Source organism: Anas acuta, chromosome 4, assembly GCF_963932015.1.
Source record: "Anas acuta chromosome 4, bAnaAcu1.1, whole genome shotgun sequence".
Classification (NCBI taxonomy): Eukaryota; Metazoa; Chordata; class Aves; order Anseriformes; family Anatidae; genus Anas; species Anas acuta.
Genome location: NC_088982.1, coordinates 30,890,270 through 30,916,022, shown reverse-complemented (window position 1 = coordinate 30,916,022; position 25,753 = coordinate 30,890,270). Strand labels below are relative to the sequence as shown.

Below are 25,753 nucleotides of genomic sequence, written 5' to 3'. Positions count from 1 at the left end.
GCAAACATTTCAGTATGATATACTGACAGGCTCCAAATCTCAAAACACTGTCCAACTTCCTAAATCACTTCTTCTGGAATATCCAAATAAACTCATCTGCCTTTCTGCACAGAACACAAATCATTCTGGTACAAATGTACAGATCAGGTCTTAGTCAGTCTGGAGGGCAGGTCTCTACAAAAAACAGCTGTAGGGGCATGAAAAGCTACAAAACATGCAGGCAGACAAAAAGAATAACCATCACCACATGGGACAAATTCTGCACACACACTGGTGTGATTATGAAGTGACTCCGTCCTATCCAGCATGGTCACTCTATAGATTTCCATCTGTGGAGCTGAGATAGCCATTTAGACAGCTACAGGTAATCTAGTACTATTTTTTTCTTACCCTGCTCCCCAGTCAGAAAAAACTGGGAAGACGTGAAGGGGTCAAATAATGCTGCTCCAGAAGCAGGCACTGAATGCCAGCTGGTGCGTGTAAGCTTGTGTCTACAGATGCACTTGCAGACAGACATCTGAGGCAGAATCGAATTGAAACTATGTGAAATGTTGGCTATGCATAAGACAGCCTGACTTCCTTTTTCTTCCCTTTAGTAATTACAGAAGTTACTTGCCTTTCAGTTGGTCAGGACTGGACTTTCCAAGCTGATCACCCACATGTGCTTGTTCTACCTATGGTACTACAGAAAGGGAGGGTCAGTGCATGCTTCTCATTTGCTCTCTCTTGCTTTGCTGAGGACTACAGCAGGTTATCTACATGTGTCAATCAGCCTTCTGAGCTACAGCTCCGTTCCAGTGTGCAGATCCTGCTCCTTCCCTGCTGGGCCTTGGCAGCTCTTTGCTACCACAGCTCCAATCTGATCCACCATGGAGACTCCGGTGTGCGCTTCATACACGTTACTGTACAGTAGCTGAACTTGTAAGCAACCTAGCCTATTTATTCCTTAGCCCCAGGCACCTCGTAGGCCTCAATCTTAATTAACTTTATTTAAATGATGAGCAACTTTTGTGCCACTGTCAGAGCCAACCTCACCATCCCCCAGCAGCCCCTTTCAAAAGTGCTGTTTAAAACCTCCACCAAAAATGTCCAGGTTCCCACCTTTTCAGAGCTTGCCATGTAATGCACATACCTGGTAACTTCACAGTTATTTGTTCCCTCCACACAAGCATTCGGAAGTCCCGGGGAAGAGGAAACCACAAATACTCTTTCTGGGGGAAATGAAATAATTACATATTTGCATAACAAAGTGATATTAGCAAAATCTGTTCAGCATGTGAAGGCCAATCCCACATTTGCGTTTATTAGTTGCCTGGCTTTCAGGCTTCCCAGAATTTACTTACAAAAGCAGTTTCCACTGCTGTGGCTCCTACATCCACTTCTCCTCACTGTCATCTGGTGAATAGCCCCTGCAGCTTCACCTCAGCTTGCTCACACCAGCCCTCTGCACCATCTGTTTGCCTCTCTCAGGTGGGCTCCTGCCACCACGTCCGTGGGTCAGTGACACCAGCTTTGCTCCCAGCAGCATGTGTCCAACCCCCCTAAGCCAACCCCACTCTTACTAGACCCAGAAGGTCTGACTAAGGTGCTCCCTCTGTGCCCCAAAAGCCATCACTCTGCAGCAGCCTTGTCTCTTTTCACTGGATTTGGTCCATGACCCAGTCAGCAGACTCCACTGCTGTCAGCTCTGATGGACTCACTGATCCCAAGCCAAATCATTTCCCTGCATCCCCTATACGCACGTTTCCACGTGCAATGCCATAAAGTTTGTAACCAGCACAGGAGAACACTAAACAGCACATCAGCAAGCTGTGTTTGGAACTGCACTACACCAACTGCAAAATGACAAACTGTCTCTTTCTTTAACTGGGGAACAACACGGTGCTCTCTCCCATTACACCTCCTAGCTCTTGGTCTTAGAGATGCGTACCAAAAAAATCATCTTTCTCTAGGCAGCATCGTTGGGAGAAACTTTAACCAAACTACTCCTGTGTACAGCCATTACATATATCCATTTTGCTTGCTTTTTTATGCTCTCTAGGCTGGGTGTTTGCTCAGGTGGCCAGCATCAGCCTTCCCGTTGGAGGTGCCTTCCCAGCATAATTTCTTCTCTAGGGCCCGGAGATCACATGTTTCTCTCATCACAGAGAACTTCTGCTGTGGGATCTATAATAACTCTGCTTGGAGTCGAGCTGAAATAAAACATGCCTCAAGCGAACAATAGCCAAATAACAAGAATGATGTTTTTTCTTCTTGTAAAGAGCATGTACTGCACACAGGGCTAATCTGCATGGCTTCAGTACATTCAGCACCTGTGTTTTTGTTTTCTTTGCAGTGGGAACAGTGGCTTGGCCTGCACTGCTTGTCCCTGCCTGCCTCGCAGAGAATTGCCCAAAGGTTTTATTCATTTTTAATCTGATTTCTTTTCTGTACGTGGGGAGTTGGAGTTAATGGAGGATTTTCCCCTACAACTTCTTTCACTGATGGCCAAAAGGAGAACAGCTAACAAACAAGTTGTATGCTCCTTGGAGGTCTTGTTGTTCTTTACGTGAGATAGGGGTCAGCTACTGAGGTGGTACTGGCATCATCTGTTTCCTTCTTTCAGCTGTGAAGACACAACTGGATTGGCAAGGCTGCAGCTGGAATCACGAATTTCAGAGTTCAGGCAGTGCCGCTGCATTTTCAGATACCTTATTAAATAGCCATAAAATTTAAGTGTGGGGCTTAACTACCTGCATTGCTTGGGTTCCTCATACAGCTGGCCTTCCATGAAACCACTTTTGGTCTGAGAATGAAAAGCTGCTGAGGCCTCTCCACACCAAACTCACCAGACTTTCATTTAATGTAATACAAGACATTTCCAACTATGTCAAACCATCCTGTTGTTATAGTTTAAGGGCAACAAACTTCAGATCTTGGTTTAAAATGACATTTCAAAGCACAGTATTTAATACTAAATAATAGCCCTTCCTGTGATTCTGTCTGTAGCTCAGGATGGAGCTGTTCATCACCAATCTCTATTTTTCAGCTTCACTTTAATATCCAGAATAACAACAACAAAAATGTTACGAACCTGCAAAGAAGACCAAAGATCCATGCTCCACATAAAAAGAAGAGGGCTACAATTTTGGCAGGGGGGATAAAGCAATATAAAAGAATCCAAAACATATACAGGCTAATAGTATCTGTTGTCCATTAACTCATTTATGCAGTTTAAACACGCTTGAAAAAAAACACACATTGGTATAAAGCCCTGAGTTCAGCGGGTCCTTTGCAAGGATGCACTTTCTCATCGATGCCTAAAATCAATTATCTTACGGCAGCATGCCCACTCTGTCCCTGCAGTAAATGTCATGATCAGCAATGATACAGGGTTTCTTTTCAGAACAAAATACAGAAATTTCCAGTCCCCTTGCATTTATAGCAGGCAATAATTTCAGGCTGGACAGTTTGTATTTGTTTCTGCTGAAGAGTCACAGAGCATAGGAGCATATTCAGGGAGCTTTCATGTGGTTATCAGTCCTTGGAAAGCTTTCCTCTTGATTACCATGTGTTTGGCATGTCCACTTTGCAATGTGTCTACCCAAAGCTGAACAGTGACAAGATGCTGGGAAAACCACCACTGTCATTTTAGGGAAACTGCACTTAGCTGGTTTTAGGCACTATTCTGTTTGTCTAAGGAAATGAACCTTTTCTTTAAAAACACAAGCCAGACTACAGAAGTGTTTGGGGACAGATTTTCACTTACAGCAGAGGCTAGGTTCAGTCCTTTGGACTGGCAAAGTACTATGACATGTAATTCACGAGCTTTCATTTGTGATAATGCTCTGGGGTCCTGTGTTTTGAACGTCAGAAGAGACAGGACACCAGGAGGTTAGCTCACAGGCAAGGATGGCTGGGAAGAAATCTAATGAGTTTACCGAGCAGTCAGTAATTCTGTAAGCTCAACGAGTATTATTCTTCTGTATCAGACACTACAGACTTTTGTCTCAAATGAGGTTTATCACTCCAGTCAGAAATTGCATGAAATTACAATTCCAAAGCACCAATTGCAAAAGATGAGGCTTCATATATCTTTACAGCCTTCCAGTTACTCATCTTTAAGGATATACAGTCCACTGCTGTATTCACTGGCCTGAAAACACATAAAGCCCACTTGGTCGTAATTCCCTTCCTTTTTCCTACAGATGTACACAGCACTCTGTTAGACTGCTGGTTCTTCAACAGGATCAACAATATTAACCAACAAGATAAAAACAAAGGAAGTTTAATACATGGAAACAACTTCTAAAGTCAAAAAAATTTCTTCTGCTATGTTTTACTTCACTAATTCTTTCCCTCTTTTTTTATATTACTACTATTATGACACTGAGATAAAGCTCTCGAAACTCCAGGGACCACTTTCCAACTTAGGTTTTTAAGAATCGTGTTGAAAACTGATTAGATTGAGGAAAATAATGGCAGTTCATTTGTTGAGAAGAATTAAAAATATAATTTTCTACCAATTGTCCCTTCTATCAGTCTTCACAATGAGCATTTCTTCCTCTCCAGTGTTCAAGAAAGGCAAAAACTAATATTTTCAGAATGACTCAGGCTCTCTGATTTAGTCTCGTGAAAAACAGATCCCAAAATCTAAGCCGTGCTATCAAGGCAATTTTGCTTTAATGCTATGAAAATATTTAGTAAGTCAATCTCTAGCCCTTCCCTTGAGCTGCCTCAAGATACAGGGGCTGCAAATCAAGACTGAAGCAACCACAAAGCCTAGTTTTTCGATGTGATGCAAGGAATGATGGAAATCTTCATGTTTGGTACTGTTAAATGAAGAAAACACCTAGAAGCACCAAGGTCAGAAGTCTGCCCTAACAGAGCATGGTATTCCCTCTACAGATGTATGTCTCCCACACACGGTCCTCCCCAAAACCAGAGTTACCCAAGTCTTGAGCTTTTTGTCTTTCCATCACCAGCCCTTGGAAGAGACACAATTTGTCTTTGCCTGTTTGCCCTCCGAGCAGCCTTTTCCCTTGGTGTATTTCCAGCACCTCTGATGTGTAGGGCTGCAGTGGGTGCCCGCCGCGGGCAGGGAACCTTCTCCTGCTGGCATCTGCTTCGTCTACACTAGGGGGCTCTGCTGACCCGGCGATGGAGGCAGAGGCCGAGGCCCCGTGGTAGAGGCGAGGCCCAAAACCTTGCGCAGCCTCGCCATGATCCCGGAGCTTCGTCCGCAACCCCACTGCGGTTCAGAGACGAGCACACCAACCTCCAGCCTGTCCGGGTGCTGCGGGACGGAGCGCTCTGTGTAAAAGCAAGACGTTACAGTAAAAGATTTTATTATATTTGGGAAATGGCAGAAGTTCATAACATTGAAAGTTTTATGGGAACGAAAACAAGGCTTCTAAGTCTCTCCCAAATTATTGCAGCTTTGAAGTAACAACTTTCACTTTGTAATTGTTGGAACACTCCCTTCTCCTTGCAGTAAAGGGATATTTAATGCGCCAACTGCTAAGACCAAGGCTCTCAGCCTTTTCCAAAGGGAACATGCTTGTGATGAGGCTGGTAGATAAACCCCACCCTATGGTAAGCCTAGCAGCATTGCTACCATCTTTTTTTCTTGTCTGGTTCCCTCCCTTGTCCTTTTCACAAAAAGTGAAAAGTGCTAAGGCCAGCAAAGATCATGAAAATCATCCAGTCCCTCAAACAAGGTCCAGGGAATTTTATCCAGCCCCTTTCTGCCTTTGTTTCCTCTGCTTTCACCTCCACATCCTTCTTCTTTTCTCTGTAATTATTTCTTTTGTTTCCTGCAAGTTCTGTCTGCCACTTAGCTTTGTGCCATTTTCCAGTAACCAGACTTGAACCACATTGGTGGTTCTACCAGCTGGGTCATGTAAGTACGGGCAACGTACCGAAGTGCCCTGGGAAGGTAAGAGAGTCCCTTGGGCCATTGCACTGCTGCCTGAACTTCTGGCAAGCTGGTACTAGAACAGCAACAAGAGCAGGAATGGATGAAAAGTGGCCTTCAAGGAACCACTCATCAAAGTGCTGCAGATTTCTTTATATTTACCAGTCTAGTGGAGTGATTTCCCTCCACTACTACGTGAATGACTTGGTCCATATTTAATGGTGTTAGCTGCTCAACACAAATCCAGGTCTGCCTGAAAAAGAGACTCCCAGGAGGAATTTAAAATACCTCATTGTTGGAGAACTACAGGACAGTAGCTTCTTCTTTACTCCAGGCAAGAATGCAGCACCTCCATCTGTCCTGGTCACCCTGCAGCCTCAGTAGCAGTGGGAACGTTGGCTCCAAATCTATCTTCCTTCTAGGTGATTCTGCAATTCACACACCCGGTGGGACTTCACAGAGGGCAAGCAAGGGAGCCAGATACATGGACTATACAGCAGTGTGGAGTCTTCTTTCCATGTTACTTCTCTTGAGCTAGGCAAAAAACAGCACTAAACCAGCACAAAAATCCCGTTCCTTCCCCTAAACACAAGGTAAAGGTCTTTCTGTTTATTTTTATTTTTTTTAACCTGTTTATTTTTCTTCCAAATGACTTTAAAGTAGCTAAAGGAATCACTGGGAGGAAAAGGGACCTTAGGGTTCTCTTCCAACGATGTGGTCGTAGATAACCATGTGGAGATAGAGATTTGTTTTAACAGGTGTCCGTGTTGTGTTGTCTCCTGGGTAGACCTGAAACAGAGAATATTACAGATAGGCAGTCAGAAAAGTCAAGGCATATTTCTGTCATTTCATCAGTCTGCTTGTTCCCTTGGAACATAAAGTTCAATAAGTGCAACTAGGCTTGAGGAATGGAAAATTCCTTTTCTCAATGGAAATTGATGTTCAGGTGCTAGACAGTCTTATTTCTCTCTCTTGCACTGGCTTGCATAAGAAGCAGTATGGCCAGCAGGGCTAGGGAAGCGATTGTCCCCCTGTACTCGGCTCTGGTGAGGCCGCACCTCGAGTACTGTGTTCAGTTTTGGGCCCCTCACTACAAGAAGGACATGGAAGTGCTCAAGTGCGTCCAGAGAAGGGCAACAAAGCTGGTGAGGGGTCTGGAGAACAAGTCCTACGAGGAACGGCTGAGGGAACTGGGCTTGTTCAGCCTGGAGAAGAGGAGGCTCGGGGGCAACCTTACTGCACTCTACAGGTACCGTCAAGGAGGCTGTAGCGAGGTGGGGGTTGGTCTGTTCTCCCACGTGCCTGGTGACAGGACGAGGGGGAATGGGCTAAAGTTGCGCTAGAGGAGTTTTAGGTTGGATGTTAGGAAGAACTTCTTTACTGAAAGGGTTGTGAGGCATTGGGATGGGCTGCCCAGGGAAGTGGTTGGGTCACCATCCCTGGAGGTCTTTACAAGACATTAAAAGACATTTAGATGTAGAGCTTAGTGATATGGTTTAGTGGAGGACTTTTTAGTGTTAGGTCAGAGGTTGGTCTAGATGATCTTGGAGGTCTCCTCCAACCTAGATGATTCTGTGAAAGAGAGTAATAGAGTTCTTTTAGCTACGTGCAACTAGGAACAACTGGACCATCATCTGTTTGGTCAAAGAGAAAGTCCAGTTGCAAAGATCAGGCAGCTGGCACTAAGTCTGGTCAAGCTGAAACCAGCACAAGAGAGAAGTCCTACTCATTTCAGTTTGTCCTGAACTTTGTCAAAAGCTTTGTCTGCTTGAGCAAGTACTAAAGAAGCGCCAAAACCAGATGGATCTCTAAGGCAGTCACAGGTTTGTGCCATGCAACCTGTGGGGGACACAATGTACACACACAAATGCTTCCTAGCCTGGCTGTTGGCATGCGAGGATCTTTCACATAGACAGTCAAGAGCTGCTTATTTGTTACAGATGTTCTGCAGCTGCAGGAAGTTAGATTGGTGGCCCACTTTCAATGCAACCAAACACATTTTTAGGTATGCATTTTTGAATTTCTAGCAAACCAATGCACTTATTCTGAAATGCATATAATTTGATATTTTGTACTGTTACTATTCATACGCGACCATCTTTCATGGGAAGCACATCAAAGAAACCATCATCCTAGGATCTGTTCTGCACAAACCCAAACAAATTATTGCCCAGCTTAGTTCATGTTGGTTTTGAGAGTAACCAAATCCTGGGTGTGTTTGTCACATTCAATCTACAGTCCAAAAACTTCAGTTGTAAAGTTTAAAGAAGTGCAGTTAGCACCAAAGAACACAGACGGTTTCATACAGAAGGAAGTTGTCTATAGTGATACTACCCATTCAGCTCTCAACAGAAAAGATACAAGTACGTGTCATGATTTAATCAGTTTTCACCTATGGCTGAGAAAAGGATGTCTGGGTATGACTTCAGCATGTGAGAGCATTTGCTTTGTTTGTATTCAACTGTGACAATCTCAGTCTGCTACAAGAACAAAATAAATGGGATCACTTTCCTCAGGACTTCCCAAATCTTTTGTATTAAGGAAGAGTAATGATGGTTCATTCTGGGAATGCTGCTGGCTTCCATTTACCTCTGTGAAAGTGCTAGTGTGCAAGATGGCCCATGCTTCAGATGAAGGAACTGATTCTGCTTTCTGGATTTGCTGGTGTTCAGAGGGCCCTGCCAGGATTTGGGATATTACAGGTGCTGCAAGCTGCAGCTTTTGTTTCAGAGCAGCTCCATTTTTATTTACTTTTACCCACCTGCAGGCACTCTTCACAACAGAGGTTTGATTTTTAAGAGGAGGTGAATATAGGGACCACCAGCCCCAATTTGCTTTGCCAACATTTTAACAGCTTTTCCCTTCAGCTAGAGGCATGTGTGATCCTCTGAGAAAAACACAGTGTCTTCCCACACCAGATGTACCTGCTGATATAATTCCATGCTCCAGTCCTCACATCTTCCAACCAGTCCTGCTTTTCCTCCTCCATTTGCTCACTCTCCCAATGTTTCCCCCCTCCGTAGCAATTCCAGGCAAGGCACTTAATAGAACACAGCCCCAGTGTGCAGCCTACCCTGGCAGTGATGGCAACACTTTGTAGTTCTTGTTGGAAGAAAGGCCAAGGAAAGGGAGAAGGTAGAAGAGAAACCCAGCTTTGAAGACATTTCCCTTGTACCAGTCAGTTCAACTTCTGGTTTCCTTTACAAGGGAAAGGCCTACTCAGTCATAAACACGGTAAGTGGAGGTTATCCTTACAGGGACCAAAGCAGCTGTGTTAACAAGGGGAATAGCATGTCTGGGTAAGCCTGAAATATTAGCTGCATATTGATAAAGAAACTATTTGCAATCAGACTCAACAGTTTAGCAGTCAAACTCCATTGCATAAAGGAAATTCAGAATACTGCAAAAAAAAAGACATTTACCTTGGGATTCACATTTATTATTTTCCCATCCATCTTGTTCTTGAAGAGTAGTCCACAGGAATTTTCTGCAATCACTTCATAATTTGGGCTGGGGTTTGAAGAGACGACATTTTTATTCCAGTTGTAAAAGCTGTGAAAATGCGAAATAGAAATGCTGTAGTTTTAAGGGATGTCATTCTTCCCACTTAAAGGACAGATTTTGACCTCCTCATTCACGTTGAGTAGTTACTGACTCCACAACAGCCCCTCTGAAAGCCAAACAGATTTACTGAGGAGTACAAGTCTACTGAATATTAGAAAACCTGTCCAAATGTTGCCCTATGTATCTGATCTCTGGCAAACCAAAACTGAGGCCCCTAGCCGTCTCCTCATCTATTCAGTACTAGTGTTACTAAAAGATTCAGTGCCTGGGTTATACCTAGAGGGAAGTGGTAGTGCTTGAGAACTACTACTGTGACGGAAACAGCTCTGGAGACCACCTGAAAGTGCTTCCCGGACCACCACAGATCTGCAAACCAGATGTGGAAACCGACAGTTTCCCCTTTGGATCTCGCTGTAACTCTCTTGCTGCCTTACTGTTTTTCTTTCTCTTGTTTTTAATGTAATTCTGGTAGTCAAGTTTGTGGATGTCTCCTCATGGGCCAGATATGGCAGGATGAGCTGACCTGCAGTTCCCCAGGGAAAATCCCTGCTCCCCAAAGAGCTGTGGGTGTCAGTCTGTGATTGATTCCACAGCAAACCACTCCATCAGAAGGACTGGGTCTCTAGCTTCTGACATGTCCAGTGCTAAACACAGAGTAGGAAGGAAACATCAGTTCACTATGTCAAATACAAAACGGACATGAAATTACTTCAGCAGCTAATCGGCCTTAGTTATAGGTTGGAGGTGCTGGAAGTCCACAGGACTTCTCTCAGTTTTGAGTGCTGACTTCTCCAACTTTTTATCTCCTGGCCTCAGCCCTTTTGAGTTTTGTACTTGGCACCCACAAGCTGAAATTCACACACTCATTGCTATTGCTTATTTATATATATATATTTTAAAATCTCAGATGTAACTGCAGACTGCATGATGTGATGATGCTGCTACTCATCCCTCACTGAGATACCCATTTGATCACTGAAATGGCACATTACGTTTCTGCTACTGCTCAGACACGTGTGTCTTTCACAAAAAGAGGTGGAGATGGGAATAAGTCAGGAAATCACTCTGGGTATAGGGAGGATTCAAAAAACTTAGAATATTCAGTGCCTTTTATTCTAGTTCCTTTCTAAAGAATATTCCATTCCAGCTAGAGAGAGCTTTAAAAGTGCCTTGAATTCTTCCTCACTTTGAAAGACTGTAAAAAGGTAGGCCTCACTGTTACATATAATGCTGAGCCTTTTTACATCCTGAATACCTCTGGTAGGAACAGACCAATGTACAATGACATGGAGAGGAATTTACAGCACCCTTGTGGAATTCATCCTGGCATCAGTGAAGTCAGGGGTTGATTTGCCACTGAAGTCAATGGCCCTGGATTACAGCCAGGTAATGTAAAATGGACTTTGAGGTGTGCTCAGCACAAAGCTATGTCCTTGAGGCAGTAGGTTAATGCAAGTAGGAGCCGCCCTCTGGAACTCTGTGCAGCCTAACACTTGGATGTCTGCAAAAAATGAGCAAAAGGTGGGTGGACGTAATTCGTGTTCAGCTTGGTGGTAATAACTGTTTTGCTTTAACACAGTAGTTGGTCAAATTAGTTCATTCTCTATATAATTATTTTATGTTCTCTAGTCCCCACGTTAAGTAGTTAGATTTTTTTCACTGTGTAAATCTAAGATTATGGAAAGAATTATATATAAATTATTTGTGCAAATTCTTTTCACTCTCTACCCAGTTACATCATTTCATCCATGCATCTTTCCCCTGTCTCCCCCAGGACACAACTCTGTTAATGAGACCAATTGCACAAATAGAGATTGTTCTGCTGGAAAACCACTACCAGATTAGGAAGGATTTGCTCTACATTAGCTAAGGAGGTGGGGGGAAATGTCTCTCTGCAAAGACTTCCCCACAGTCATTAAAATGAAATTAAATGTCTGAAGGAGGAAATAGTCAATTAGCTACCAGATAATAACTTCCTGCATTTTGCCAAGTTTCCAACACTACTCCTACAATACTTCCACATTTAAGTCACTGGGAACTTTGGATGTCCACTGAAAACAAGGTCAGGGCTCAGACAGGCTGTGTGCTGGGGAATAAATGTCTAACACAAACAGTTTTGTTGGGGACTTTTGCACAATGAGGAATTAGTTTCTGTCACGTGCTTAGATGTTCAAGAGGAACCCACAGGCCATCGGCAGAGTGAGGTGAAACCCTCAGAACTCGGTATGGATGAGAAAGAGAATGGGGCAATGCCCTGCAAAACTCTCTGGCTGCCCCTCCCACACATACGCATGTGGCAGTGCTGCACCCTGCACTGCCTGGCATTCCCGTGTCCTCTAAAACAAAGAGCAACAGATAACCTGGAGGCTGCTGCTATGAGGAAGACTTTGGAGATGTTTGGGCACTGAAAGGAATTTCCCCCTACATTCCTTTACTCAGGTTCTTCACTGAGGAGTGACACAAGTGATGACATCAAGATTCAAGTAATCCTTGCACCCAGCTTCAGCTGGCAAGATGTTAAAGGCTACTGCTGCTAGAGGGCAGCATTGCAGGAAGGTCAAAGCAATACGTGAAAGATGGAAATGCATCTAGCCAGGAGATAGAAGAATTTTGATCAGAGGAACAAGAGATTGGAGAAGGCTTCTCTGGAGCAGCCTCTCCCCTGCCAGTTAATGTTATGGCGAAACTTGGTTGTCGGACTCAATGCATTCTACCAGGAGGATGTTGCAATAAAAGGACAGTGGAAATAGGGAGCTAGGCAATCTCATCTCATCTTTATTTCTTTCTGTAGAATAAATTCTAAACAAACTTCAGTAGGAAGCCCTATTTATGAGTTGCTATAATTCCAATCTAACCAAACCGATTTTAGTAGCAGAACTACATGTGGCTTTAAATATTTAAATTATCCTCAGATGAAAACATGGTATCAGATGAACAGGATCAAATGCCAAAGACAAAATTTGCAGTGTGCATTTTTTCTATTACTATTTTGTTTGATTTCCATGTGTTTTGGAACAAATGTAGCAGTTCTCAGCACGGTACTTAAACATGTGGAGTATGAAAGACTTAACAGTGCCCACAGTCCAGCTGCAAGAAGAATGTATTTTTTTTTTTTTTTTTAAACAATGGCTTGTCGGTGCAGTGGTATAGAACAAGTAGCACACTGTTTGGGAATACAGACAAATATGCAAGCCTTTTTTTGTTTTGTTTTGTTTTTTCATTCATCAGCTAATTTCTGGTCTGAGCAGATTTTCATTCTGCAGACAGGCAAATGCCCTCCCAAAACACAAGAATATGAATACAGGTTTTTGTATCCTTAAAGTTATCCTTCGGGTACCAAGATGGCAGCACATCAAACCACATGGTGCTTACACAATGTCTTTCATCCAAAAATCTCTGGGTCCTTCTGTAAACACGCATTAAACCACTTGACATTCTTGCGAGATGTAAGGCAGGCTTTATTACAGCACATCAGTGGCTGGGGGAGCCAGGGCACAGCAAACAGTGGAGATTTCTCCCTGGGACTGTGCTGAAGGCAGAGTGGTGAGGAACCCCAGGTGCCAGCCCTAGCCAGGAGATGGGATGCTTTGGTGGGAGTCCTGTGGCCGCTCACATTCAGGGAGCTGCCCAACTGCTTTCCTACAGCCAAATCCCAGGCAAGAAAAGGTCCTCTTTTTCTCCTCTTAGTCTGTAGTGGGAAACCAGCTGTGATGGAAAAAGGACTTACATAGCCTTATTCTAGGGGTGGAAGTGCAATGCTTGGTGCATCAGGCCTGGACAGACTGGAGAGGGTTTTAGACACAGAACAGAGTGAGGGTTGCCAATCACCATCTGACCAAAAGAAAAGAAGGTGTGTATCTCCAGGGTAAGTGCTTTGTTGTCCTAGCTTAGTATTTACTATTTAAATCAGCAAACTCAGGGAGCGAGAACATAGTGCAAAGGTGTTTATGTCTGTGTTGGCCCACCTTTGATCCCATGGGGTTAAGTTATACTACCCAGCTCTTTCTTCCCCTCAGGATAAGGATTGGTTCCTTGATTCAGTTCTCTACTTTTCTCTTCCCACCCACACATACACTAAGATAAAACCATTCCCTATAGCAGACTGGGACTTCAGTCAAAAACTAATTATAAACAATGATGGCTCAACAGCTTTTTTCAGTTTGTGGTTCTACGAATTTGCGATGCAAACTATCTGGCTCCAGACCCCCTCCTGGTAATTTACAGACCAGCTCTCTGTAGTTGGGCAGCAGCAGAAGGCTGCAGACAAGGGTGATAGGGGGATGCAGGACAACAAAGAAGAGCAGAAATAGAAATAAAACAAGGCAGCAGCTCCTTTATCCTGACATCCTCCTTCTTTCTGCCCTCCAGAAGGAGTGCACTGCTAATCTTCCCAGTAAGGCTGAAAACTGGCATCCTGCATGGTGCTAAACAAAACAAAATAGAAACATACTTGGATAGGACTTGGGCTGTCAGTCCTTCCAGAGCTTTCTGGTGTGAACAAGGTCAATGCCTCAGTGGGACATGACTCCACGCCAACCACGGTTTTGTAATAAGATGCATGTCACAGACCTCTGGTTACACAAGAACAAGCTACTTTTTCCACCTAAGAAATTTTAAGATGCCCAATATTGCTTTCCCTTTTCATCTCGAAGCAGCTTGGATTGAAATAATTACATTTACCAAACAATTGCTGAGGTAGGGTGAGATTTGTTATAGTACTTTGGGAAACCAAGGCAGTTTGATTTGTCCACAGCTACTGCGCACAGCAGCTAGTTTTGGTGGTTTCTTTTCCTGCTGACATGCTATATTGTCAGTACTGGAATAAAACCTGCTAACACTTAGCTAAACTCACATGGCCAATCTTCCAAACTGGTTGTACGTCTGGAGTTACTCCAGTGAACTCTTGTATACAATTGGAGAAATGAAGGTCTGGTCTGTAGGACCTGTTCATGCTTTGGTTTCCTGTAGGCAGTGGAAAAGCACAGCACTTCTGCTGTGCCTGCAGTTACAAAGCGGTGGTCACCACGGCAGATACTGTCTGACAAGTCCTGTTTATGCTACTGGCACAGGAGGTAATGGGGTCCTCTGCCTCTAACCTGTGACAGGCTCCCCTGCTCAGAACTGCCATGCCAGAAAGAATCCTTTCGGCCTTGCCTTTAGCCGTGCAGTTCCCTGCATCTTATTCCCAGCTTTGGCAAACAGCCACATCAGCACTGTGAGCAGCAGATATCTTGGTTCCAGGGGTGAGCACTGTGCCAGTCGGCATTGACCTAGCAGAGGTGCAGCTTCTGGACAGCTCCTGCAGCAGCGCTCTGTGGCCAGCGCCAGCACCTTCTCCCTGCAGGTCCCAAACACGTCCTCACCAACCAACCTCTCCCAGGCAGCAGCAGCAACCCTGCAATCCCACTCAGCAGAGGTCAGCGGCTCACCCGGTGTGTTCAACCATCCAGTGCACCCCTGTGGGTCACTGGGATCACATCTACTCCATGCCAAGGAAGCTTATGAATAGTGAGAGTTTGAAAATGTCTCACAGAGCTTGACTCCCCTTTTTTACTGCATGGAGTAAAAAACATCATTTCTTTCCTGATCCTGACCTGATACCACGAAACCAGTGCTGTGAGGACATGCAGCCAGCCAAGCACTCTGCACAGGAGACCCTGCCACATGAGCGATGATGAACACTATGCACAGGGAGTACGAGGAGGTTTCCATGGGGCACAGAGACTGGCTTTAGGGCTGCTTTCATTCAATGCTGTCAGCGGTATGCTGGAGCAGCTTCGAGATCAAGGCTTCAGAGCTCCTCTTGGCCCTGTAACCCCTGGATCCTACCCGCTCCTTCTGATAAGCCATCTGGCTGCTCCACCTCCCATATGGGATCTGCCCCTAAAACTGCTCAATTTTCCCTGCATAAAAGGGTGTGTGTGTGTGATATGCAAGACGATGAGCACCTGCAGCTTCCACTGATCCCATTTGCAAGAACTGCCTGCTCAGCAGCCTGTCAGTCGTCTCTGATGAAGCGATGGGCATACCATGAAGAGCAATGGACTGAAGGGAGGTGGAGATAAATGCAAGGTGGATACTAAGAGGTGTACACTGTTGGCAAGATTCACTGAACTATAAACCTGCTTTGCCCTGGAAACCTACACCCAGACTGGACTAGAGCATAATACAAATCTTAACCCAAGAGTTATGCTGGATGAAGTTCAGAGTTGCACAGGAATTGGAAATTCAAAGCTGTGCCGTTGGAGACTGGCAGGTAAAGAGCTCACAAAAGCATTGGGCAAAAGGATTCTAGAAGAGAAACCCCTCCAAAGTCATGAGTTTTCTTGACTTGAAACAACTGAAGCCCTGTATGAGACGATTCTGCAACAAGAAGGCTAAATCCACTTCCCTACAAAAAAAGGCAGACACTTTTGAGGAGGGAAAAAAGAGGGAGAAAGGCCTTTAAAACACTTTTGACTGTCAAACCAACTCAACTAAGATGGCACATTATCACGTACGCCAAGGCCATACTATGGCTTATCATGGCTTGGCATGTTTCTCAGTCAGAAGAGCAGCAACATAAAGAGAACTTGGAAAGCAATTCTGTTACACAAGAGTTAGATGCCAAAAGCCAAAAAGATACCACAGCCAAAAGATGCTATCATCCCACAATTCAAATTTTCAGCCTTTTTCTTGACAGAAAAAGAAGAACCTCTAATCTTCATATGAAATAGTCATTTTATATTGGAGAACACAACTATGTTCTCAGCTACAGCCAGTACATACCTCTTCTGCCTATGCTCCTCAGCAGCTGCTGCACAGTCCATCTTGTTAGTCTGTCTGCCAGCATCTAAGACAGTTACATTTTCGTCTTCTGTTTCACACACGTGCACATACTCACAGCCACAAATGCTGCACAAAGCCTGCTCATCAGATAAGTTTTCTTCTGCTCATGAATTATCTATGAATCAAAGATGATTTCAAATATGTGTAACACGGATGGAACACATGATACATCTACTCTATCTACAAACACTCCCCCCCCGCCATGGGTATCGTACATACAGCAATGGGATCCAGATGATATTCCCGTGCATCTCTGCTATCTTGCAACCTGCCCACTATATCCTGTCATCCTGTTATGCCGCAAGCCATTGCACTTCACCTTCTATCAAACGTAGAGGTTTGATAAATTTCAGTCCTTATAGTTTGCATGCATCAGGTTTGCTCCGTCAGAAGGATGTCATTAAAGTCACCAAAATCCTGACTGGTACGTGAACTTTTCATTTCCAAATTCTTCCCAAACTCTCCTCATCTCTGGGTACAACTGTTCTTTCTGGGACCTGAACAAGTGCAAAGAAATGTTTCTGCGTTCAGCTGTGAACACAAGGACACTATGTTTGCTTCCAGGACAAGAAATACGGATTTTAACGATTTGTCATTGATAAGACAGAGCATATCATTGCCTAAATGTACTTCTGAGCACAAAATATTTCCTTTCCTTTGTAGAGTTTGGACTGACAAGTAGAAGTAGGAAATTAAACAAGAGAGATCACTACCTACGTTTTAAAAATCATGAAAGTAACCCGGAGACTATGTCACTGCCTTTCTGGGATGACGTGTGTAATTCAGACACTGTTTCAGAACTCAGAAACGGTTTCCTCAAACTCTGGCAGAACTTCCACTGACAACTGTTCCTGCATGTATCTATAACATACCTCCAGACACTGGACTGCTGCCATACGCTGGAGTTTAAGGAAATCATTCTCCCAGGCTGTCCACTGCTATATTCTTCTGTGCAAATAGGTAACATAACCAAACCAAAAACCAACCAAAAACCAACCAAAAAGTCTTTCCTCAGACAGAAAACATGAGCTGCATGGGAACCCATTAGCTGTGTAGCTCCATCTCTTAAACTCATTCCCAATTCTGAGAGTTCTGAGTCTCAAAAGTCGAAGCAGAGGATTGCAAGGCTGACATCTTTTTCTTTACCACTGACAACAGGGGCTTTTTCTACCTCTGTGTCCCAAGTATGTAATGCCCCACCTCCAGCAGCAGCCTACATCAGGGCTGTAGCCATCAGCCTGCTCAGCTTACAGTAAGCAGCCTTTAGTGCTGGCAGGAAGGCACAGGTGGCTGTGGGGCACGATGGTCCGAACCGAAGCATGCCTGGTGCCTGAGCTGCACTCGGGTCATCCTTTCTGTAACGCACCCTGGCTCGCTGTCACTGACATCACACTCCAATGTGTAGCTCCTGTGGTCCAGGAGCTATCGCTTTCAGTAGATGTTAGCAGACATCCCCAGCACTGGAGCACTTCAAAATATTTCTGGTAGCCAAGATGTTTTACAACAAATCTGCTCAGTACTCACAGCATTGTTTGAACTTCAGCTGCATATGGATTTTGCATTTCAGGATGAAGGCTAGGAAAAAGAAAAGAAATAAAAGCAATGAAAGGAGAAGAAATTCAAGTCCTCAGGGTTATAGGCTCAATCCCAAGACATGATGAAACTACTGTCAGATCCAGAAGCTGTGCAGTAATCACTCGGAATTTATTATCTTATTAGTTCTCTCCATCTTTAAAAGAATAAAACCTCCCAACACATTAGGATTTATGGCCAAAGAAAAGAAAAAGTTTTATCTTGAAGCTACAACGAAGAAGATAAAAAAGAGGCATGTAATTGTTGAAAGAACAACAGGATGAATAGCTTATACATATTGTGCAATTAATAATCACTGAAGGCCTGTTGGAAATTGCATATAACTGACAGATCAACATACAAAACCCAAGTCCTTGTTCTTCCGTGTACCAGTAACAGTGATTGCATTAAAGTCTGCCACCCAGGAAAGTTTTTTTTTCTTTTTTTCCTAATGTGCCTTTTCAAAACATTTTGAGATGGGAGCAAAAAAGCCACCAAGCACCACCATATAAGAATATCTGTCATAAAAGTTTCCCTTGTAGATGGTCCTTAGTGTCAAACAGAACACAAACAAAAAAACAACGTATGCAAAACATGGGTCACTCTGTCCCACTCCCTCACCATGTGCTGTGGCCAGCTGAGATTCTGAAGGTGGCTCTGGAGTACAGGGGACTTCAAGTTCATTCACTATGGACTTAGTGCATCCAGTCCCTCACCACAGTAAACACAGGAGTACCTAATTACCAGCAGTGAGATGGCAGAAGTGATAATCTTTCTCAGCAAATAATCAAGTTTAAGGGAAAGGTTTGGACTAATTATCTGAGGTGAATTTCTAAGGCTGACATAGAAATGATGAACGTTTCACAGTTGAACATTTGTCTGATTGTCACGTAGGTTCACTTACAAGCTTTCATCTTCCCTTAACGGAAAGCCAGAGTATGATGAACAACTGAAGCCTTGTTCCATCATTCAGCTAGTTTCTTCAGGTGCCAAAGATGCAGGCAAATGCCAAGACAGATTTCCAAAGCCTGACAATTTCTTGCCTGATGGTTTTGTGTAGTAGGTGGTGTGCACCGCAGGGAGCTTCCATGGGGTTTCGAAAATCCCCCATGGCACCTGTCTTCCTCAGTAACACTTCTAAAAACAGCACCTTTAGATGTATGCCCAAATTGCACCGAAAACAATACTTAAGTGCTTTGTAGAATCAGAGTCATGATAAGCCAAGATGCACAGGAAAGTCTGGAGGAACTAAATAACAACTAGACAGGAAGGCGAGCTAGAGAAGTAAATGTCAAATTATTATTGCATATCGATTCGGATACATGCAGTTGTGGAGCTGGGCCAGCTACTCCAACGTTTTCCCTTTTGAAGGAAGCAGGTTTAACATCCATAAATTACCTTCTTGATCAAAGTTTGATTAAGCATCTGAGAAGAAATGATGGATTTTTCAAAAGGCATGTATTCAAAGCATGCTTAATATATGCATGTATCTCTGTCTTTCTTCCTGTGGTTTCTTTCAAAGGGTCTTCTTCCTTTCCAACTGTAATCTCCTTAGGCAAAAAGTTGAGTCCCGAAAGAATTCATCTATAAAACCATGTGCTAAAACTTCTAATTATCAGCCGAACTGATGAAAAATAATACTCTTATGAAAAATCAATGCTTTTTCCACCCCCCTAGTATTTTATTTTAGCAGTGTGAGGTAAAGCCAGGGGAGACAGCCAACCTTCAAGGCTTGGGAAGCATTCTTTCCTCCTTCCCAGGCCTCACTAATACAAACCTTTTGAAATCCCAGTGGCCTGGGGACCAAAGCAAACCTCAGAGCAACTCATCTGATGAATGAGGCTGCAGTTTCCAAGTGATCTGGTGACATCCAGATGCATCTTCACTGCCAGCACTGGACAACAGCATGCTGAAGATTCCAGCCCTCAATGAAAGCTCGGTTCCCCTCACACCTCAGTCCAGAAGACTGAAATTGCTGGGGGCAGCTTTGGCACCAGGGAGTTGGGGCACTGGCTCTGCTGCTGCTTTCTGCAAGCTGCTGCATAACAAGTCTCATATCTTCCAAACTTGGACAACTACATACACATTCTGAATACAGTTCTTTACTCTTTAGGCACCTTTTCAAAATATTGCTCTACAATTGCCTCCTGCACCCCCTTCTACCTTTCTGCCGTACCCTCAGGACTTTATCTGCATCCCAGTGACCTCAGCTTTTAAACACGCAGGAACAGGAGAGCTTAGAATGCATCACTAATTTCAATCGTAACGAGTAGCAAAAATGCCAGCTTTTCAGGAAAGGGCAAACCTGCCTTGAGGAAAAAACTCTTTGGGAGAGTCACTCCTAAGCTGATGAGATCCAAAGGGCTGTTATGAAACACAGCCTGAGAAAAGCTCTGGATTACAAACCCTTGCTTCAGGATGCAAAAATTGCTGCAGATTGCTGGGACGTGGGTTTTGCAGTTTCCAGCTCGCCAATACTAGTTAAGTGATGATTTTTGCCAGGATTCAGTTGGACAAAAGCACCCAGGGTGCTGCTAAATCTGGGGACAGTTACTAACAGCCAGTAATGTAAAAACATTTTTTTTTAAAGCACTACTTATTTAGTTACCTAAAAAACAAGGTTTAACTTCAGGCACCTCACTCTTGCCAACGCCAGCTGTTGTATGATCAGTTAAGTCTCTTACAGTTGAATGTTTGGTACAGAAAAAGGCACTGTCTGTTTTCTTTGCTGCTAAAGGTTTGATAAAACTCATTACTAAATGAGTTTTCACTCATTTCCACTATTGGTGTGATACACATCAACATACAGTTTGAGTGGCTCAAATCAGCTTAATGATTGAGAACAGATTTTTTTTTAAGCGTTTACAAAACGCATTACTATTGATCTGGGAATCTGACACAATTAATTTAAATGTACGTTTAGCAACAGAGCAAAGAGATGACAGGGCACCAGGCAGATCAGGCAGGCAACCTTTATATTTCAGTGCAAACAAGGCGGCAGAGCTGTGATACGAATAAAGCAAAATGGCATACAGACTATTCACATTCCTTATCTCTTCTCCACAATAGAGCCATAGCTTGTAATCTGACTGCAAAGCCCAAGCACATGAGACACACATGTAGAACTAGATAGTCAAATGCTGTCATCTACTGTCACATTAAAATGAGAAACAGTCTATAACCAGAACCTCTTTGAAATCTGGAGGGATAAAAAGGATGTAGGCCCCAGTTCCCAAAAGTACATTAAACACATTGAATACAATGGGACTACACAGCGCACTGCAAGCTGTGCATATGCTTGGGTCGGAAAAACCATTCCAGGAAGAGGCTGTATGAATTGGAAGAGGGTGTACGTGTTCCAATAGGCAGTGAGAGAAGAAGGAAAAAGAGACTTCAAGCTGCAGGAGAACTTCATGTGTTTGAAGGCTGCCGGGTACGTGAATAAGCAGGGCAAGCGGTCTGAAAGCATCTGCTGGGTCTTGCAGGTGAGGGGACAGATCATGGATCTGATGTGATGGAGGGAGGGAGCCAATAAAAAGAGCCACGGAGTGAGTGAGCTGGCCTTGGTAACTGTTACTCACATTAGCTGCAAACCACCTGAGGTTATTTGAATCACAGGAAACGAACAAAGAAAGTACAAGTCCTTACAAAGAATGAGAGCACATTCTCCCAACAGGATAAAACCAATACTTTTGACTACTGAGGCTAAACTTTTCAAATCTGTTCCAAAAAAGACATCTTAGATAAACACCTGACAGCATGAATGTTACACATTTCTCTAAGGTTTGAGGAATCAGATACCCAGAAGGTGTATGCTTAACAAGGTAGTTTCAAAGACTGCATAATCCTCAGCTCCTTAAAAAACAGGCCTACTGAACAAGCTAAAGCAGTGCGAATCACTCTCCTTGCTCACCTTCAATATGCAGATGTAGAGAGGATATTACTGCCATACTACAGATAAAGAAGAACCACAGCAACCTCCTCAGAAAGCTACAACTTAGAAGCAATGTTTTTCTTGCTTATATTCACAAACAGCTTACCTTTCTACTCACAGAGCACAGATGGGGTGTGCTTGAATCTTTTTGCATATGTCCATCAAAATGTACAAATACATAGGATTGAGGGTATCATAATACTGAAAATCTGAAAGTGCAGAAATCATTCAATACAAAAAGAACAGTGGCACTAGATGGCTAAGATGCCCCAGATCCTACACAACTTTAATTAGACATTGCTATGAAACTGTGTTGACTTTCAAAATCATTTACTGCTTAATTTCACTACATTTCTGACAGAGCATCAGCTTGGAACTCTGTAAAATCATATCTTTTACAGGATATATTCACCCTAGAATAAGACATCAGAAGATAATCACAAGTTATAACAAAAAAAAATCAGCTTCAGTTTCCAGTTTTGCTTCAGTTTGAAGCAATTTGCTTCAAAAACCTACTGCGGCTGATAGCATCAAGTTGGCTCATGTTGAGGCTGTACACCTAATCCCCCTGAATCAAGGGGACATCTTCACCCAGGGCTGCTGTGCTGCACAGCTCCTCGTTAAGGTCTGACACAACTTCAAAAGATGATGGAGAGTTCTTTCCCTACAGTCTCTCGCATACTGCTGATGCTTACAGCTTCCTGAAACACAAAACTTTAAACATATTTTTTTGAAAAATAAAATGGCAATTATCATCATAAATGGCTACTAATGCTCATAAAAAAAAAAAAAAAGAAGAAGAAAAGAACAATTTAACTGATGGATATGGGAGACTAGCTCTGTTTCCTCATCAGTTTGATAATACAAAGAGATTGATATTTATAATTTTTGTCCCATGTTTATCACTTTTTCATTTTTCAAGAAACACTCTAAAGACCAGAGTGGATTGGTTTTGCACCATTCAGAGAACAGGAGTGAATCCCATCTCCTGTGAGTCCTCCAACACCAAGATGCTTTCACGTTTGGAAAAGACTACAATTCTAAGAGAAAGAAATTCAAAAATGAAACAACCTTGGTATCCATCAGGTCAAGGACAAAGCTCCAGCGAGAGCAGCCTCAAATGCTGCTTACAAGTCTGCACCTAACATGCACAAAACTCTCCTCTTTGCCTTTTTGACCAAAGCATTTTTCTTCCTTTATGAAAGAATATTCAGAATGGCCTTTTTGCAAATTTGGGAAGTTCTCTCTCACAAGGAAGCAATGCAAGAAGCCTCATGCGAGTATTTGTTGTTCCACAGCATAAAAACAGACAACAAAGTCTTTTCCGTACTTCACAAAAGAACAAGTCCATAAAGTTCCTTGAGAGCTACAGTAAGATTATTTTGATTTTACCTAACCGTTAGGTAACAACATTTGTAAGGCTGCAAGAAAACACAAAAACTGTCATCCAACACACAAGGGGATTAAGCAACAAGGAGAATAGCCAAAAGGTTACAATGACGTTGCATTCTCCTGCCAAGCAGAACAGGCAGCTACGTTACAAACTGTGATAGACAAAAGAGAGAGACCAGAACTTGGCAAAACAATGATTTAAAAAAAAAAAAAAAAAAAAGAAAAGTTTTCAAGGAACATCTCTCTTTGAACACAGTATATGTGGGGTGTACACATGGAAAAAAAAAAGATTAATTGTTCCCTAAAACACCGCAATAGCACAATGGTTTTACAGTGGAAAAATTTGATTTATAGCAGATTAATTACCTTCTAGCAGTTTAAAATTAAAAAGGATAGATAAGTTGTTCCCCTCCTTAATGTTTTGAGCTAGATTCTCAAATATTATGATTTATAACTGATGTAATCATTGTTTTTCCACATCTGCTCTGCGGAGTTGAATATCTTAGAGTACTGGAATTATGTTTGTGCTGCATATAGAACAGAATATTGTCATGTCCAACAGCAAGAAAAAGGATTACTCTCAACTGCAGTTTGACAATACATTCAGGTTCCTCTGAACTCAACCAGATCTATATGCTACCACAGCTCCTGCCTCTTACACGTGCTTTAAGAATTTTTACCAGTCCTCTTCAAGACAGAATTTCACAAGTCCAGTGCATAAAGTAATCCATGCTATGCTTCACTTTTTTTTTTTTGTTCTGTAAAACTTTCATTTTACAATAACCACTGCCACACGCATCTCTTGACGTGCACGCCTTTCCAGGCATGTATCCATATTTAAATGCAAATGCAAGCATAGTGGAAAATCACCGTACAATTACAGACAGAATCCTACCAACACTCACCCACTGAACACACGCAAAGGCTCTCAGGGGAAACTGCAGGCGCCCTGGCTAATTGCAGCCCCGAGCAGCAGCGGCCCCAGCTGACTGCGACCAAACCCTGTCCCAGCCCCAAGTGTCCCCATGTCCCACTGCTGGCTCAAGGATGTCCCTGTTCCCCTGCCTGCTGATTAGGGAGGGGACTTCCATGGCTAAGGCCCCCACAACTGTGCTCTGCCCGTCCTTCCCTGTCTGTCCACGGGGTCATCGTAGGCAATGCCCGTGAGACAAATGCAGCAGTGGCACGTGCGGACTGTGCCTCTCCTCTCAAACACATAGGTCTGAAGCCACACAGGAAATCACAGATCAAAACTAGCGCTCCCACCCTTTATCCCTGCCTCGCTGCTCATTATCAAGACATTGTCTGCTTACCTGAGAGGTCTGATTAATCATTTGTGGGTTTGCCATATGAAGTATCAATTGTGAAAATTCTGACTTTTCTCTATCAGTTTCAGGCTGAAAACATCGGGATTATATGTTGTAACATCATATGATGTGGGATTGTACGATGTGAGAAATCTTTTGAACGTTCCTTTCCAACAGAATGTGTCTCTCCTTATCTAACTCTACTACGTGTTTTGAGCAGTTTTGATTAGCTCCTGGGAGCATTAAGAACAGAAGAATTACCTTTCCCTCCCCACCTTAACTGCTGGCCCATGTTTCTCCCAGCCCTTCTCCTGCTGTTCTTCAGGAAATATTTTCAGTGTGGTTACAACATGTGTGATCTGCCTGTGCGGAGAAGGCCATAAATCCATATTACCAAATGTTTATCCGAGCTTTTGAACATCTTGGAGAGTGTGGTATCAGTATACCGCAAACCTCAGGGTATACCAGTGCAGGAGAGCGAGCTGGCCAGATACCATGTCATTACAAAGAACATTTTGATCTGGGGATGTAATGAGAAGCAGGTCTGCAGGAACGTTTCCTCGGTGGCAGCTCCAGTGTGTAGGCGCAGGTGCACTACCCAGACAGAGCGCTGAAACAATGCATTTCTGGCATAGCAAGGACTCCAGCTTGGCTCGACGCTTGCAGCTTTCACATCCAAACCTTGTTACTAGATCAGCCTGGAATGTCATTCTAAATCCACGGTCTCCAGGCATTAATCAAGAAAGGGGGCCGGCAGGAGGGGGGATAGCCTATTTAAGGCTTGTAGTAAGGGAAAAACATGTCCTCCAAAAATGCCGTATCAGTGAAAGGAATTAAGTCACTTTCCTAGCTCGTGGTCATTTTCAGAGACATAATAAATATAACCTGGGGGACCCATACAGTACCTGCAGTTAAGTTGTCATCATGTGCAGATGGATGGTATCTTTGCTATAGCAGTGCATTACATTATTTCCTTAAATTGCTCTCACACTGCAGCCCCTGGAAAAGCACCAAAAGAATTTACTGGGGCTGGGAGACTCAGATTGCACTCAACAAGCCCCAGTGGACTCACTTGGAAAAAGCATGGGAACTCCCTGCCACTTGGCTATTAAGCCCGGGATAAAAGGGAAGGAGAAAAGCTGTGAGCACTGTGCCGGGCGGCCGCCACGACCCAAACCTCAAGCTCTGCAGCCAGGGAGGGCTGCACTGAAAGGATACTGCGGCACCCCTGCCGTGGCTCGGCATCAGGGAGCACACGAG

General features: G+C 43.5%; 1 protein-coding gene across 7 annotated transcripts in view; it reads right to left on the bottom strand.

Annotated features, from left to right (window-relative positions):
* Positions 1-1,218: 1,218 nt before the first annotated feature.
* Positions 1,219-25,753, bottom strand: part of CFAP299 (cilia and flagella associated protein 299) — a 208,855-nt gene continuing 184,320 nt past the window's right edge. For 2 of the 7 annotated variants that reach the window (XM_068680472.1, XM_068680471.1), the window contains exons 5-7: positions 17,813-17,863; positions 9,319-9,448; positions 6,496-6,685 (exon numbers count right to left, since the gene is read on the bottom strand). In XM_068680472.1, the coding sequence (XP_068536573.1) occupies positions 6,590-6,685; positions 9,319-9,448; positions 17,813-17,863 (277 nt within the window). In that variant the 3' untranslated portion in view covers positions 6,496-6,589. Of the gene's footprint in view, positions 5,293-6,184; positions 6,448-6,495; positions 6,686-9,316; positions 9,449-16,228; positions 16,404-16,428; positions 16,786-17,812; positions 17,864-25,753 lie in introns of those variants that run through there. The other 5 variants (XM_068680474.1, XM_068680473.1, XR_011096016.1 and 2 more) reach the window with 4 other exon arrangements.